The sequence below is a fragment of the Dipodomys spectabilis genome, unplaced genomic scaffold (assembly GCF_019054845.1).
Source record: "Dipodomys spectabilis isolate Male_0828 unplaced genomic scaffold, ASM1905484v1 ptg000173l, whole genome shotgun sequence".
Classification (NCBI taxonomy): domain Eukaryota; kingdom Metazoa; phylum Chordata; class Mammalia; order Rodentia; family Heteromyidae; genus Dipodomys; species Dipodomys spectabilis.
Genome location: NW_024870850.1, coordinates 11,404,219 through 11,417,960, shown reverse-complemented (window position 1 = coordinate 11,417,960; position 13,742 = coordinate 11,404,219). Strand labels below are relative to the sequence as shown.

The 13,742-nt window shown below is 55.3% G+C and overlaps 1 protein-coding gene across 2 annotated transcripts; it reads left to right on the top strand.

The window, feature by feature from the left end:
• Positions 1-7,291: 7,291 nt before the first annotated feature.
• Acp5 (acid phosphatase 5, tartrate resistant) lies at positions 7,292-12,290 on the top strand. Of its 2 annotated transcripts, XM_042693825.1 has the most exons (6): positions 7,292-7,385; positions 8,272-8,372; positions 8,796-9,050; positions 9,444-9,571; positions 9,861-10,206; positions 11,863-12,290. In XM_042693825.1, exons 3-6 carry the CDS (start codon positions 8,796-8,798, stop codon positions 12,127-12,129), a joined length of 996 nt encoding a protein of 331 aa, XP_042549759.1. In that variant the 5' UTR covers positions 7,292-7,385; positions 8,272-8,372; the 3' UTR covers positions 12,130-12,290. The 2 variants fall into 2 exon arrangements, with proteins under 2 accessions (XP_042549759.1, XP_042549758.1); XM_042693824.1 differs by lacking the exon at positions 7,292-7,385 and having other exon boundaries at positions 8,096-8,372.
• The last annotated feature ends 1,452 nt before the right edge of the window (positions 12,291-13,742 follow it).

Below are 13,742 nucleotides of genomic sequence, written 5' to 3'. Positions count from 1 at the left end.
GAGAAATGAGGACGGAACACAAGCCCTAAAATTCTCACTTATGAAGCCCGATGACTCCAGGGTGTTTATATTGTTATTACTAAATGATACCACAAAGCATCTTATTCATGCCTTTGTGAATCCATTCCATGGTGAAAGTTTGAAGAATTTGGAAAAGAACATTTATCTAAGTTGACATGCCCTGCAATAGAGGCAACAAAAATGGGGAGCAGGGGCTGGGAGGCGGCTCAGTGGTGCAGCGCTTGCCTTGCATGCTCGAGGCCCTGCGTTCTTCAATTGCTCAGCACCATATAAGCAGAAAAAGCCAGAAGTGGCGCTGTGGCTCAAGTGGTAGAGCGCTCGCATTGAGCTGAAGAGCTGAGGGACAGCGCCCAGGCCCAGAGTTCAGGCCCCATGACTGACCAAAAAAAAAAAAAAAAAAATCTGTGTAGAAATAGTTAGCTAGCCCTTGTGTGGCAACACCTATCTGGAATACCCAGACTTGGGAGGCAAATGCAGCATTATTTGAAATTTTTTTTTTTTTTTGGGGGGGGTCTGGTCATGGGGCCTGAACTCTGGGCCTAGGCGCTGTCCCTCAGCTCTTCAGCTCAAGGTCAATATTCTACCACTTGAGCCACAGCGTCACTTCTGGCTTTTTTCTTTATGTGGTGCTGAGGAATCGAACCCTGGGCCTCAGGCATGCAAGGCAAGCGCTCTACCACAGAGCCACCTTCCCAGCCCCCATTATTTGAAATTTGAGGGCAGCCTGAGCTATAGAGCAAGACCCTGGCTCAAAACTTCAGAGACTGAACATCATATGTCATTTGGGAATTGTAAATGAAAGGACAGAAAGAACAGGCCATTCTTATAAAAACTAAAATTCTTGCTTTCTTACTACTCTTAGCAGACTCTTGAATGTGTCTGGTCACAAAATAAAGGATTTAAAAGCTAACAGTACTAATATGGATAAAAATTACATGCATGAGGGCTGGGAAGGTGGCTCAGTGGTAGAGCTCTTGCCTTGCATGCATGAGGCCCTGGGTTCGATTCCTCAGCACCACATAAGCAAAAAAAGAAAAAAGCCGGAAGTGGTGCTGTGGCTCAAGTGGTAGAGCGCTATCCTTGAGCTGAAGAGCTGAGGGACAGTGCCCAGGCCCAGAGTAGCTTACACATATAATCCTAGCTACCCAGCAGGCAAAAGACCTGAGGATAGTGATTCGAAGCCATGCTGGGCAGGAACGCAGTGGAGCGAGCCTCATCTCCAATTAATCAGCAAAAAGTCAGAAGTGGAGCTGTGGGTCAGGTGGTAAGACTGCCAGCCTTGAGCAAAAAATAAAGTAAACAAAGGTCAGTGTCCAGGCTCCGAGATCAAGCTGCAGGACTGGCACATTGATGATGAGGAGGATGAAGATGAGGATGATGATGAGGATGAGGATGCGAGCAGGGGTGGAGAACGCGGCTCAAGCAGTGGCGCAACGGCCCCAGAGGCCCTGAGTTCAAATCCCAGTACCCCCCCCCCAAAAAAAAAGTGATAGAAACATTACTACGTTCTTTGTTGCAAACCACTGGGTCGCGGAGGGGCGTCCTGGCGCCGCGGGAGGGAGGCCGCGGGCCCCGGTGCGGAGCGGACCCCGGAAACTCGGAGGCCCACGCACGGGGCGGGCCGCGCGCCGCTCACGCAACGTGAGACCTCGGGGCTCACGGGGGGGGGGGGTCAGGGGCGCACAGCGTGAGCCCCGCACGAGACGCGCCGCCCCGGGACCCCCGGGCCCGCACAGCCCCGCCCCCCGCTGGGACCCAGGGGCCCGGCCCCCGCCACGCCCGCACTCACCATCTCCGTCTCCCCGGGCCCCGCGTCCGCCCCGCGTCGCCCCCGAAGCCACCGCGGGTCCGGGCGACGGCGGCGGCCGACTGAGAGACCTCCCCGGGGGCGACGGCCCGGGCCCGGCGCGGCTGCGTCACCGCGCCACGCCCCTCCGGCGGCGCGCCCGATTGGACAGTTCCGGTGGCCCCGCCCCCTCGTCACCCTGAGTGACAGACGTCGAATGGAACCCACAGCTTCCTCTCGAACTTGGAAGTGAGAAGAGGCCGGGCCGTGTTTTCTTTTCCCCCTTTTCTTCCTTTTTTAATTTTTATTTTTAGTGCAAAGGTGCTGTACACAGGGCTGTTTTTTAATATCAGTTTATGTTATTATTAAGGTGGGTTACCATTGCATAAGTCAGGTAATAAGTGCAGTTCTTTTTGGACAATGTTACCTCTTCCCGTCCCTGCCCACAAGTTACATAGTTCATCTTCCACCTAGAGTCTACTGAGGTTTCTTAAAATTGTTATTGTAAAGGTGATGTACAAAGTGTTACAGTTACACGGGCTGGGAAGGTGGCTCCGTGGTAGAGCGCTTTTGCCTCGCATGCACAAAACCCTGGGTTCGATTCCTCAGTACCACATACACAGAACAAGCTGCAATGGCGCTGTGGCTCAGGTGGTAGAGCGCTAGCCTTGAGCAAAAGAAGCTCAGGGACAGTGCCTAGGCCCTGAGTTCAGACCCCAGGACTGGCAAAATAATAAAATTATTATTATTAAATGAATAAATTAAAATTAAACAGGCTAAGCCAGACAGGAACAAGAAAGTTAGTTCTGTTCCAAGGGTCAAGGACTTGTCATAAGATTTCCAGGCCACTGGTGGAATTGTGATCTGAGATTATACTCGTAACAGTGACATCTGTGACTAGTTTGGTGGTGTTGTTTTTATATTTTTGTTTTTAGTTTGTTTTGTCCTAGGGCTTGAACTCATGGCCCGGGCGCTGTCCCTCAGCAGTTCAGCTCAAGGTGAGTGCTCTACCACTCTAGCCACAGCACCACTTCCAGTTTCCTGGTGGTTTATTGGAGATAAGAGTCTCACAGACTGTCCTTGCCCGGGCTGGCTTTGAACTGTGACCCTCAGATCTCAGCCTCCTGAGTAGCTAGGATGATAGGTGTGAGCCACTGGCACCTGGCCTCTATTTGCCTTTTAATCAGCCTACCTGGCCCTAGATTGAACCCATCTGAGGCTCACCCACATCTGCCTCTTTAGTCATTTGAATCTGTCTCCCTGAATAGAGGCTGATTGATACCTTAGGTGAAGACTACCTAACTTTTCTTATCTGCTTCCTAACCTGCCACACCACCTGCTCGCTGAGGGCAGACGCTGAGTATTCCAAACTGATCATCGCTTTAAATATGAGAGGATTTGGCTCAGCTCAGAAATCTACACCCAGATAATATGTGGCTGTTAGTGCAGTCCTCACCACCAGAGGGCGCAAACTATGTCTCCCTTTCCCAAAAACTATTCAAGGCAGGTTTTTGAGGACTTTACATTTGACAATAAATGTGATACACTGTCATTTACAGGACTTAAATGTGATACAATGTCATTTACAGGACTTAAGGCTTTTTTGCAGGTCATGAACTCTGGGCCTTGGCGCTGTCCCTCAGCTCTTCAGCTCAAGGCTAGTGCTGTACCACTTGAGCCACAGTACCACTTCTGGCTTTTTTCTGTGTATGTGGTGTTGAGGAATCGAACCCAGAGCCCCAAGCATACAAGGCAAGCACTCTACCACTGGGCCACCTTCCCAGCTCCAGGACTTAAGCTTTTAATACATATTTAACAGCTGTTGTATGTATGCATCTATACATAGATATATACATCTATGATCTAGATAGGTTGGTTGTGTGTGTGTGTGTGTGTTAGGATGATGGAATCCAGCCCCTCATGAATTCTAAGCAAGCACTATACCACTCATATACATCTTCAGCCCAACTTGTTTTGGTAGAGTTAAGATTTTAACTTGGAGCCGGGCGCCGCTACTCAGGAGGCTGAGCTCTGAGGATCGTGATTCAAAGCCAGCCCAGGCAGGAAAATCCATGACTTTTACTCCAATAGACTACCTAGAAGAAGCCAGAAGTGATGCTGTGGCTCAGGGACAGCGTCCAGGCCCTAAGTTCAAGCCCCAGGACCAGCAAAAAAAATACCAAAAAACGTTTTGGGGAGGAGATTTTTCAGGAAGGGTTGGGGGGGGAGTCAGTGGGCCATGAGAGCAACCTTGAGTTATGAGGACAGATTCCCATCACACATGAAGCAGGAGTAAAGGAGGAAGGAGGAAAAGATGCCGGGCCCTGAGTTCAAGGCTCAGTACTGGCAACAACAAAAAGAATTTCCATATTGGTGCAGTTTGTGAGATGGCCACGTGGGGGCAGCAACGGCTAGGTTAAAAACACCTGCAATCGGCTCAGGCTGCTGGTTCTTAGCTGTTCCAGGGCTGTCTTTGGTCTAAAAAAGAAAAATGCTGTGGGGCACCTGTGGCTCCCTCCGGTCATCCGTGCTACTCAGGAGGCTGAGATCTGAGGATCACGATTCAAAGCCATCCGGGGCAGGGAAGTCCATGAGACTCTTATATCCAATAAACCACTCAGAAAACCAGAAGTGGCACTGTGGCTCAAGTGGTAGAGCGCTCGCCTTGAGCTGAAGAGCTGAGGGACAGCGCCCAGGCCCAGAGTTCAGTCCCCACGAACGGACCCAAAAAAAAAGTCCTGGGTTCGATTCTTCAGTACCACATACACAGAAAAAGCCAGAAGTAGCACTGTAGCTCAAATGGTAGAGTGCTAGCCTTGAGCAAAAAGAGACTTAGGGACAGTGCCCAGGCCCTGAGTTCAATCCTTAGGACCAACACAGAAAACACACACACACACACACACACATACACACACACACACAATTTGTAAGGGTTGAAGGCAGAACTATTATTTTCCAGTCTCCTCTACTTCCTGAGGGATGAGTAAGTGTTCAAGCCTGTGCCTAGCGTTGATCAGAACTCAACCCACACGTGCTCTTAAGACCTCTGCCTGGCCTTGTGTGTGAACAGAGACTGTACTGTAAATAAATACCTAATCTAGTTAATATGTGAGGCCTGAAGTATGAAGAAGGCAAGGCCCAAGTGTCTGCAACTTACATTAAGATCGATAAAAACTATGCTGGGCGCCTGGGGCTCACGCCTGTCATCCTAGCTACTCAGGAGGCCGAGATCTGAGGATCAAGGTTCAAAGCCAGCCTAGGCAGAGGAAAGTCTGTGAATTCTTTTTTTTTTTTTTGGGTCCAATCGTGGGGCCCGAACTCTGGGCCTGGGTGCTGTCCCTCAGCTCTTCAGCTCAAGGCTAGCGCTCTACCACTTGAGCCACAGTGCCACTTCCGGCTTTTTTTTTCTTTTTGCTTATCGAATCCAGGGCCTCAGGCATGCAAGGCAAGCGCTCTACCACTGAGCCACCTTCCCAGCTCCAGTCTGTGAATTCTTATCTCCAATCAATCAACAGAAAACCAGAAGTGGTACTATTGCTCAAAGTGGCACAGTGCTATCTATGAGCAGAAGAAGCTTGTGGCTGGAAGCTTGTGGCCGGAGCCCAGGCTCTAAGTTAAGTTTGCTCTAAGTTAAGCAAAAAACAGGGCTCGGAAGGTGGCTCAGTGGTAGAGCGCTTCCTGGCACACATTAGGCCCTGGGTTCGATTCCTCAGCACCACATAAGCAAAAAGAAAAAAAAGCCAGAAGTGGCGCTGTGGCTCAAGTGGTAGAGCGCTAGCCTTGAGCTGAAATGCTGAGGGACAGCGCCCAGGCCCAGAGTTCAGGCCCCACCACCAGACAGCCCTCCCCCACCCCCCCCAAAAAAAAAAAACACAGAAAAACAAAGGAGACTGAGAAAGACACAGAGACAGAGATAAGATTTATCAGTGAGAGTAACTGGCTCTAGTAAGCAGAAGAGCCTGTTTGTATCTGGGGAAGGAAAATCACCCCTCCCCCTCCTTCCCCAACAAATAGAACAGTGAGTGCAAAGGTCCTGAGGTCAGCAAGTGCCTCACAACACGGGTTGGAGATCGTGATGCTGTTATCTAACGTAATAGGCAGGGGGGCAGAGTGGAGGAATGGGCCAGATCCTGACCCCATCCCACGGTGGGCTGGCTCGCTCACCTGGCTTGCTGTCCTGGTGGGCTGGCTCGCTCACCTGGCTTGCTGTCCTGGTGGGCTGGCTCACTCACCTGGCTTGCTGTCCAGGATTGGTTTCTGTGGGGAGAGGGGGGGGATGTGGGGATCGAACCCAGGGCCACACACAGGACCCGCAAGCGCCTTCCGCAGCCTCACCCCACATCTGCTTTGAATCACAAGCACCTGCTTTTTGCATTTTTACCCCATGAGCCAGGATGATGGCAGGGGCAGAAAGAACCACCCGGCCAGAGCCTGTCCCGTGGTATAGTGTTTTTTGCTTATATGTCATGTATAGATGACCCACTTCCGGGGCTATTGAAAGTGTATTCTTAGCCAGGCTCGGTGGCTCCCGCCTGGAATACAAGCTATTTTGGGGGTGAAGAGAAGGAAATTCCAGGTGGAAAGTCAGGATGGGCCTAACAAGGCTGGAGAGACTCCATCTCCACCGAGGGCTGGGTGCCATGGTGCACACCTACACCAGGAAACATGCCAGGCTCAGGCCCAGCCGCCGGGGCGGAAAGCCAGGGCCTAGCTGGGAAATCAGGGTGCACAAGGCCCTGGGTTCAAACTCCAGCTGTGTCACGCCCAGTGGCTGGGGTTCTACTGCTTGAGCCACGGCTCCACTTGGGGTTTTTGCTGATGAGTGGCTGTGGGGGGGGCCTTCCCACTGGGCCTGGCTTTGAACTCAGATCTCAGCAGCCTCTCCTTCCCTGACACCCCAGTTAAAGACCTGGGCAGGGAGGGGGGAGGGAGGGGCAGGAGGAGGGAAGAAAGGAGGGGAGAGGGGCAGAGAAGGTGAAAATGGGGAAGGGGAGGGGGGGTGGAACCTGAGGAGGGGAGGGGGGGGGGAGGAAGAAGAAGGCTGGGGAGGGGGAAGGGGGAGGAGGGGAGAAGGGGGGGAGGGAGAGGAAGGGGGGGAAGAGCAGCCCCCCCAGCAGCAGCCTGGGTCCCTGGGGGGGCCCCCAGCTGCAGGCGCCCTCCCTGGGGAAGGGGTGGGGCCCCAGGGGGAGGGCGGGGGAGGGACGGGAGGGGGAGGGTGGGGGAGGGCAGGGGAGGGACGGGAGGGGGAGGGTGGGGGAGGGATGGGAGGGAGGGGACGGGAGGGGGAGGGTGGGGGAGGGGAGGGAGGGGCCCCAGGGGGGAGGGGACGGGAGGGGGAGGGGAGGGAGGGGACGGGAGGGGGAGGGCGGGGGAGGGACAGGAGGGGGAGGGCGGGGGAGGGGAGGGAGGGGACGGGAGGGAGGGGGAGGGCGGGGGAGGGCGGGGGGAGGGCGGGGGAGGGCCGGGAGGGAGGCCGGCTCACCTGGGCTGGTTGGCGGCGCAGGCCGGGTCTGGCCTCCGCCTGTAACCAGCGCGGGTGGCGGAGCCTGGGTCAGCAGCCGGCGCCCACCGACGGCAGGTGAGCGGCGGGGCGCGGGGAGGGGGGGCCGGGGCGCGGGGAGGGGGGGGCCGGGGCGCGGGGAGGGGGGCCCGGGGCGCGGGGAGGGGGGGGCCGGGGCGCGGGGAGGGGGGGCCGGGGCGGGGGGGGGGCCAGGGGGTGGAGGATGGGGGGATCCCCGCCTCTGTGGGGGGGCTCTGAGCCTCTTGAAAGAAGGGGGGCCGTGGGCACCTCAGGGGGTCCAAGGCCTGGGGGGGGGCGGGGGGAGCAGCCGAGGACCCCTCCCTCCCTCCCCTCCCCCCCCCTCCCCTCCCCCCCCCCCCCCCCCCCCGCGGGCAGCTGCTGGGGTCAGAAGGCCGCAGTCACGTGGCGCCTCTGGCCCGAGTTTCCTCAGCTGAAGTGGGGGGTGCGGGGAGCAGATGCGGCCCCCGACTTCCTGGAAAAGGAGCCCCGGAGGGGGGGTGGGGGGTGCCCTGGGGGGGCACAGGAAGCCCCCTCCCACCTCGGGTCAGTGTGTGACCACCACGCCCAGGCGCAGACCCCCCCAAAACGTGGGTGTGGGAATCCCAGGCACAGGGAGCCCAGACACCCTGAAACCCCGAACCCCTGCGGGGCACACAGGTCCCCCAAGGGCGGGCAGATGTGTCATCCATGCAAAGTCCCAGCTGCACACCCGGAAACAGTCACACACAGACACACAGACACACCCAGAGACAAACAGACACACACAGACACAGACAGACACACACCCAGGCAGACACCCACACACACACGCACACTCACACACCCCAATCCCTCCTCTGGCATGGGGAAGTGCAGACTCACATGACCCGAGGAGGAGGAAGAATTGGGGGGCAGCCCTGGGAGCAAACCGCATCAATCTTTCCCTGCCCACTTCCCATCGCAGGGAATAAAGTCTCCTGGACACCCCGACTCCAGCCCAGAAACCCAGCACCTCTTCCTGCCCAGCTGCCCGGCCGGTGCCTGGCCTGGGAGGGCGCCCCCAGGGTGAGTGTGGGGAGCAGAGGGACACAAGGGAGGGGGGACGCAGCTTCAAGGTCACACCCTACCCGGACCCCCAGGATGGAGGCAACGCGGGCAGGCCTCATTTGTCACCCCAAGCTCAGGCCAGTGCTCATGCCTGTAATCCCAGGAGGCTGAGATGTGAGGATCACAGTCCAGGCCAGCCCGCGCTGGAAAGTCCCTGAGACTCTGATCGCCAATAAATCACCAGAAAACCAGAAGTGGCGCTGTGGCTCAAGCAGTAGAGCGCCCGCCTTGAGCTGAAGAGCCGAGGGACAGCACCCAGGCCCTGAGGGCAAGGCCCCACAACGGCCACTGACACCAGAGCAGAGCTGGAGAAGTTGGGGTGTCCGCAGCTCGCTCCCCAGACCTCAGCCCAGGCCCCCACATCCTGTGTTCTCCTCACAGATGGCCGTGTGGGCCGCGCTGCTGCTTCTCCTGCTGCCTTTGGCCGATTGCTTTGCCCCGGCCCCTGCCCTGCGGTTTGTGGCGGTGGGGGACTGGGGAGGGGTCCCCAATGCCCCCTTCCACACTGCTCGGGAAATGGCCAATGCTAAGGAGATCGCCCGGACCGTGCAGACTCTGGGTGCCGATTTCATCCTGTCCCTAGGGGACAATTTCTACTTCACCGGTGTTCACGAGGCCAATGACAAGCGCTTCCAGGTACGGGCTCGGTAGTCGGGGGGGGGGGGGTACCCCAGTCCAGCCACCTCAGCTGAGCGCCCGTGGCTCACACCTGTCATCCCAGCTACTCAGGAGGCTGAGATCTGAGGATCGCAGTTCAAAGCCAGCCAGGGCAGGAAAGTCCGTGAGACTCTGATCTCCAATGAATGACCAGAAAACCAGAAGTGGCGCTGTGGCTCAAGTGGTAGAGCGCTCGCCTTGAGCTGAGGGGCAGCGCCCAGGCCCTGAGTTCAAGCCCCAGGACCAGCACAAAAATAGATAAATAAATTGCTACCTGCAATTCCCTAGAGCAATGACTCCCCTGTTTGCTGGAAGCACTGGGGAGCTGTTGGCCCCAAAGGAGTGGTGCCCTCCCCGTCTCTCCCACCCTAGGAGACCTTTGAGGACGTGTTCTCCGACCGTGCCCTTCGCAACGTTCCCTGGTACGTGCTGGCTGGAAACCACGACCACCTGGGTAACGTCTCGGCACAGATCGCCTACTCGAAGATCTCGAAGCGCTGGTGAGAATCCTTGCCCGGGCACCCGTGGCTCACGCCTGTCAACCTAGCTACTCAGTAGGCTGAGATCTGAGGATCGCGGTTCAAAGCCAGCCCGGGCAGGAAAGTCCATGAGACTCTCATCTCCAATGAACCGCCAGGAAACCGGAAGTGGCGCTGTGGCTTAAGTGGTAGAGCGCTCGCCTTGAGTTAAAAGATCTCAAGGATACCGCTCAGGCCCTGAGTTCAAGTCCCACCACTGACTTAAAAAAAAAAAAAGAAAATTCACTCACCACTTCTGTTCCCTCTCCAGGAATTTCCCCAGCCCTTACTACCGCCTGCGCTTCAAGATCCCACGGACCAATACGTCTGTGGCCATCTTCATGCTGGACACGGTGATGTTGTGCGGCAACTCCGATGACTTTGTCAGCCAGCAGCCGGAGATGCCCCAAGACCTCGCCCTGGCCCGTACCCAGCTGGCCTGGCTCAAGAAACAGCTGGCAGCAGCCAAAGAAGACTTCGTGCTGGTGGCCGGCCATTACCCAGTCTGGTCCATCGCTGAGCACGGCCCCACCCACTGCCTGGTGAAGCGTCTGCAGCCGCTGCTGGCCGCACACGGGGTCACTGCCTACCTGTGTGGCCATGACCACAATCTGCAGGTAAGGACCTTGTGGGGGGAGGGGGAAGACAGAGAAACGGGGCGGAGATCATGGCTTGGAACTGAGATCCTCAAATCTCAGCTTCCTGATTGGCTGGGACTACAGGTGTGAGCTAAGGCACTGGTACCTGGCCTTTTCAAACTCTGTGCTCTTGGGGATGGGGATAGTTCAGGGGTACCTTGAAAGCCCCAATAAATTCAGAGGGGGTGGCTTGTGCCTCTGTAGCCCCAGCTAATCAGAAGATAGAGATGACAGGAGGGGAAAGGAAATACTGAGGTTCAAGGCTAAGTAAGGCAAAAAAGTCAGTGAGACCCCATGTCAACTAAATAACTGACCATGGTGAGATACAGCTGTCATCCCAGCGGCAGAAGTGCCAGGCCAGCTTGCATCAACTCAAAATCTTTGAAAAAGCCAGGTGCTTTGACTTAGGCCTATAATATTAGCTACTTAGGAGACTGAGATCTGAGGATCCCAGTTCAAAGTCAGCCCTGGCAGAAAACTCCATGAGACTCTTATCTCCAATAAACTACTTGAAAAAGCCAGAAGTGGGGCTGGGGGCTGTGGCTCCAGGGGTACAGTGCTGGTCTTGAGTAGAAAAAGCTCAAAGACTTCAAGCCCCAGTACTGGCATAGAAAAAAAAAAGATACATGTGACCCCCATCTCAATTAATAGGTGAGTTTGTTAGGTGTAATAAGAGTGTCGTGATTGGGGCTGGGAAGGTGGCTCAGTGGTAGAGCGCTTGCCTTGCATGCATGAGGCCCTGGGTTCGATTCCTCAGCACCACATAAGCAAAAAGAAAAAAGCCGGAAGTGGCGCTGTGGCTCAAGTGGTAGAGCGCTAGCCTTGAGCTGAAGAGCTGAGGGACAGCGCCCAGGCCCAGAGTTCAGAGATAGTTTGGGAATCAACACAAAATCCTACTTGAAATAATACTAAAGCTGGGCTGGGAAGGTAGCTTAGCGGTAGAGTGCTTGCCTAGCATGCATAAGGCCCTGGGTTCGATTCCTCAGTACCACACACACACACAGAAAAAGCTGGAAGTGGGCTGGGAAGGTGGCTCAGTGGTAGAGTGCTTGCATGCTCGAGGCCCTGGGTTCGATTCCTCAGCACCACATAAGCAAAAAATAAAAAGCTGGAAGTGGCGCTGTGGCTCAAGTGGTAGAGCGCTCGCCTTGAGCTGAAGAGCTGAGGGACAGCGCCCAGGCCCAGAGTTCAGGCCCCATGACCAGACCCAAAAAAACAAACAAACAGAAAAAGCTGGAAGTGGCGCTGTGGCTCAAATGGTAGAATCCCAACAGTCTTGAGCAAAAAATCAGGGACAGTACCTCGGCCCTGAGTTCAACCCCCAAGACTGGCAAAAAAAAAAAAATACTATAGATACAAGGACCCACAATGTGGCTCAAGACAGTAGAGTACTTACCACCAGGCCTTGGGTTCAAATCCTAGTACTACCTTGCCTCGGACCTCCTTCCCAAAGCCTAATACCTACGGTTTGCCAGTGCTGCTGTGTGCTGCTACACCTGCAGGAGGGGGAATTGAGGGATCCTGAACCACTTGCTCAGGTGCACTTGTAGCCGTGCACCTGAGACAGGCGTGGTGGGTCTGGAAGCTTCCATAACCCTGCGTGCTCTCCCCGCTGCCCCCGCCCCTCTGTCTCAGTATCTGCAGGATGACAAAGGCGTGGGTTACGTACTGAGCGGGGCCGGAAACTTCATGGATCCCTCAGTACGACATCAGCGTAAAGTCCCCAATGGCTACCTCCGCTTCCACTACGGGGCCGAGGACTCTCTGGGTGGTTTTGCCTACGTGGAGATCAGCCCCAAGGAGATGAGCGTCACCTACATCGAAGCTTCGGGAAAATCCCTCTTCAAGACCAGCCTCCCCAGGCGACCCCGGCCCCGCTCCTCCAAACACTTGGGGGCCTGAGACTGGGAGCCATGTAAGGGCCTGGAGGGTGGGCATTGTGGGGGACCCTGCCCCCCCTTGAGGGAAGCCACAGATACCTTCACATAGGAAAGGTGAGGAGCTTTTTCTGAATCAAGTATTATTATTTTTGCTGCCACTCAATAAAGAAATAGTTGTCAAGATTGCGCTTGTGCCTGGATTTTGTTCAGAAACCAGGGCTACAAAATGTGGGGACCCTGGGTTACTGCCCCCCCTCCCCTCGCCCCCAACCTCATCCCTTTCCAGAATGAGCTGGAATCAAATAGAGATATGATGTGTGTGTGTGTGTGTGTGTGTGTGTGTGTGTGTGTGTGTGTGTGTGTGTGTGTGTACACTGGAGCTTGGATTCAAATTCAGAGCCTGAGTGCTGTCCCTGGGATTTTTGTTTTGTTTTGTTTTGTTTTGTTGGCTCAAGGCTGGTGCTCTACCCCTTGAGCCACAGCGTCACTTGGAGCTTTTAGTTCATGGGAGATTAAAGAGTCTCACAGCTTTCCTGTCCAAGCTGACCCCAAACAACAACCCCTCCTGATCGGTTAGATTACAAGTGTGTCTTCAACCCTGCTTTTTTGGTTTCGTTTTGTTTTTGTTGGTCGTGGGGCTTGAACTCGGCCTGAGCACTGTCCCTGAGCTCTTCAGCTCAAGGCTGGTGCTCTACCACTTGAGCCACAGCACCACTTCTAGTTTTCTGAGTGGTTTATTGGAGGTAAGAGTCTCACGGATTTCCTGCCTGGGCTGGCTTTGAACCTCGATCCTCAGATCTCAGCCTCCTGAGCAGCTAGGATGACAGGTGTGAGCCACCGGCGCTCGGCTTCAACCCTGCATTTTGCTCCTTCACTGGAGATGAAGAGAGTTTCTTGGACTTTTGTGCTGGGCTAGCTTCGATCCCAGATCCTTTAGGGTGCAGCCTCCCGTGTCGCTGGGATGGCTGGTGCCTGCTTTGGTTTTCTTCGTCCTACCTGAAGATCTGCACTGTCTGTCAGCCGTTGAGAGACTTTTCTGCTGCCACCAGACACCCTGATCCGGCCTCAAACCACAAAGCAGCTGTTAACTGATGGTCCCTTGGATGGCTTCCAGCGTGAAAGAACGCTGAAATAATCGTCTGGTACATTGTTTCCTATGTGTGTGCAGACATGTTTCTGGATAAACAGGATTGACTCCTAGCCTCAGTCCCATTTGTTTAGACACCCCCCCCCCGCCCCCCCCCCCCGCCCCCCTCCCCGCGCTGCTGGCAATTGAGAGAAGAGCCTTGTGCATGCTGGGTAATTGCTCTACCCCTGTGCCATACCCCTGCCCCGCCCCCCAGCTCTTTATTTGATGGCCACAGAGACTGCACCTCAAATCACTCATTAGCTCCTGGCTGGTTCACTTGTGAGGTTGATTTTTGTTTTTTTTCAATCTTTCCCCTCATACTAATCGACCTGCCATGGCTTGCCCTGAACTAAACCTTTGTATGTCTGTGAAACTAGGCATGTAGGGAAACTTCTAGAACTATTATTGCCGGGCTAACTCCTTAGGATGAGATTCTCCCTGCTCCCTGCCCCACGCGCTGGGTTGGGTTGGCGCCCTGGCCTCAGAAGGCAAGCTGGGCAAAAGCC

Excerpts from the sequence above, each read along its gene's own strand:
- Acp5 (XM_042693824.1), top strand. The coding sequence starts at position 8,190 with ATGACCCGAGGAGGAGGAAGAATTGGGGGGCAGCCCTGGGAGCAAACC. Across the intron at positions 8,373-8,795 it reads CCTGGGAGGGCGCCCCCAGG|ATGGCCGTGTGGGCCGCGCT; the intron begins GTGAGTGTGGGG and ends TTCTCCTCACAG. Across the intron at positions 9,572-9,860 it reads TCGAAGATCTCGAAGCGCTG|GAATTTCCCCAGCCCTTACT; the intron begins GTGAGAATCCTT and ends TTCCCTCTCCAG.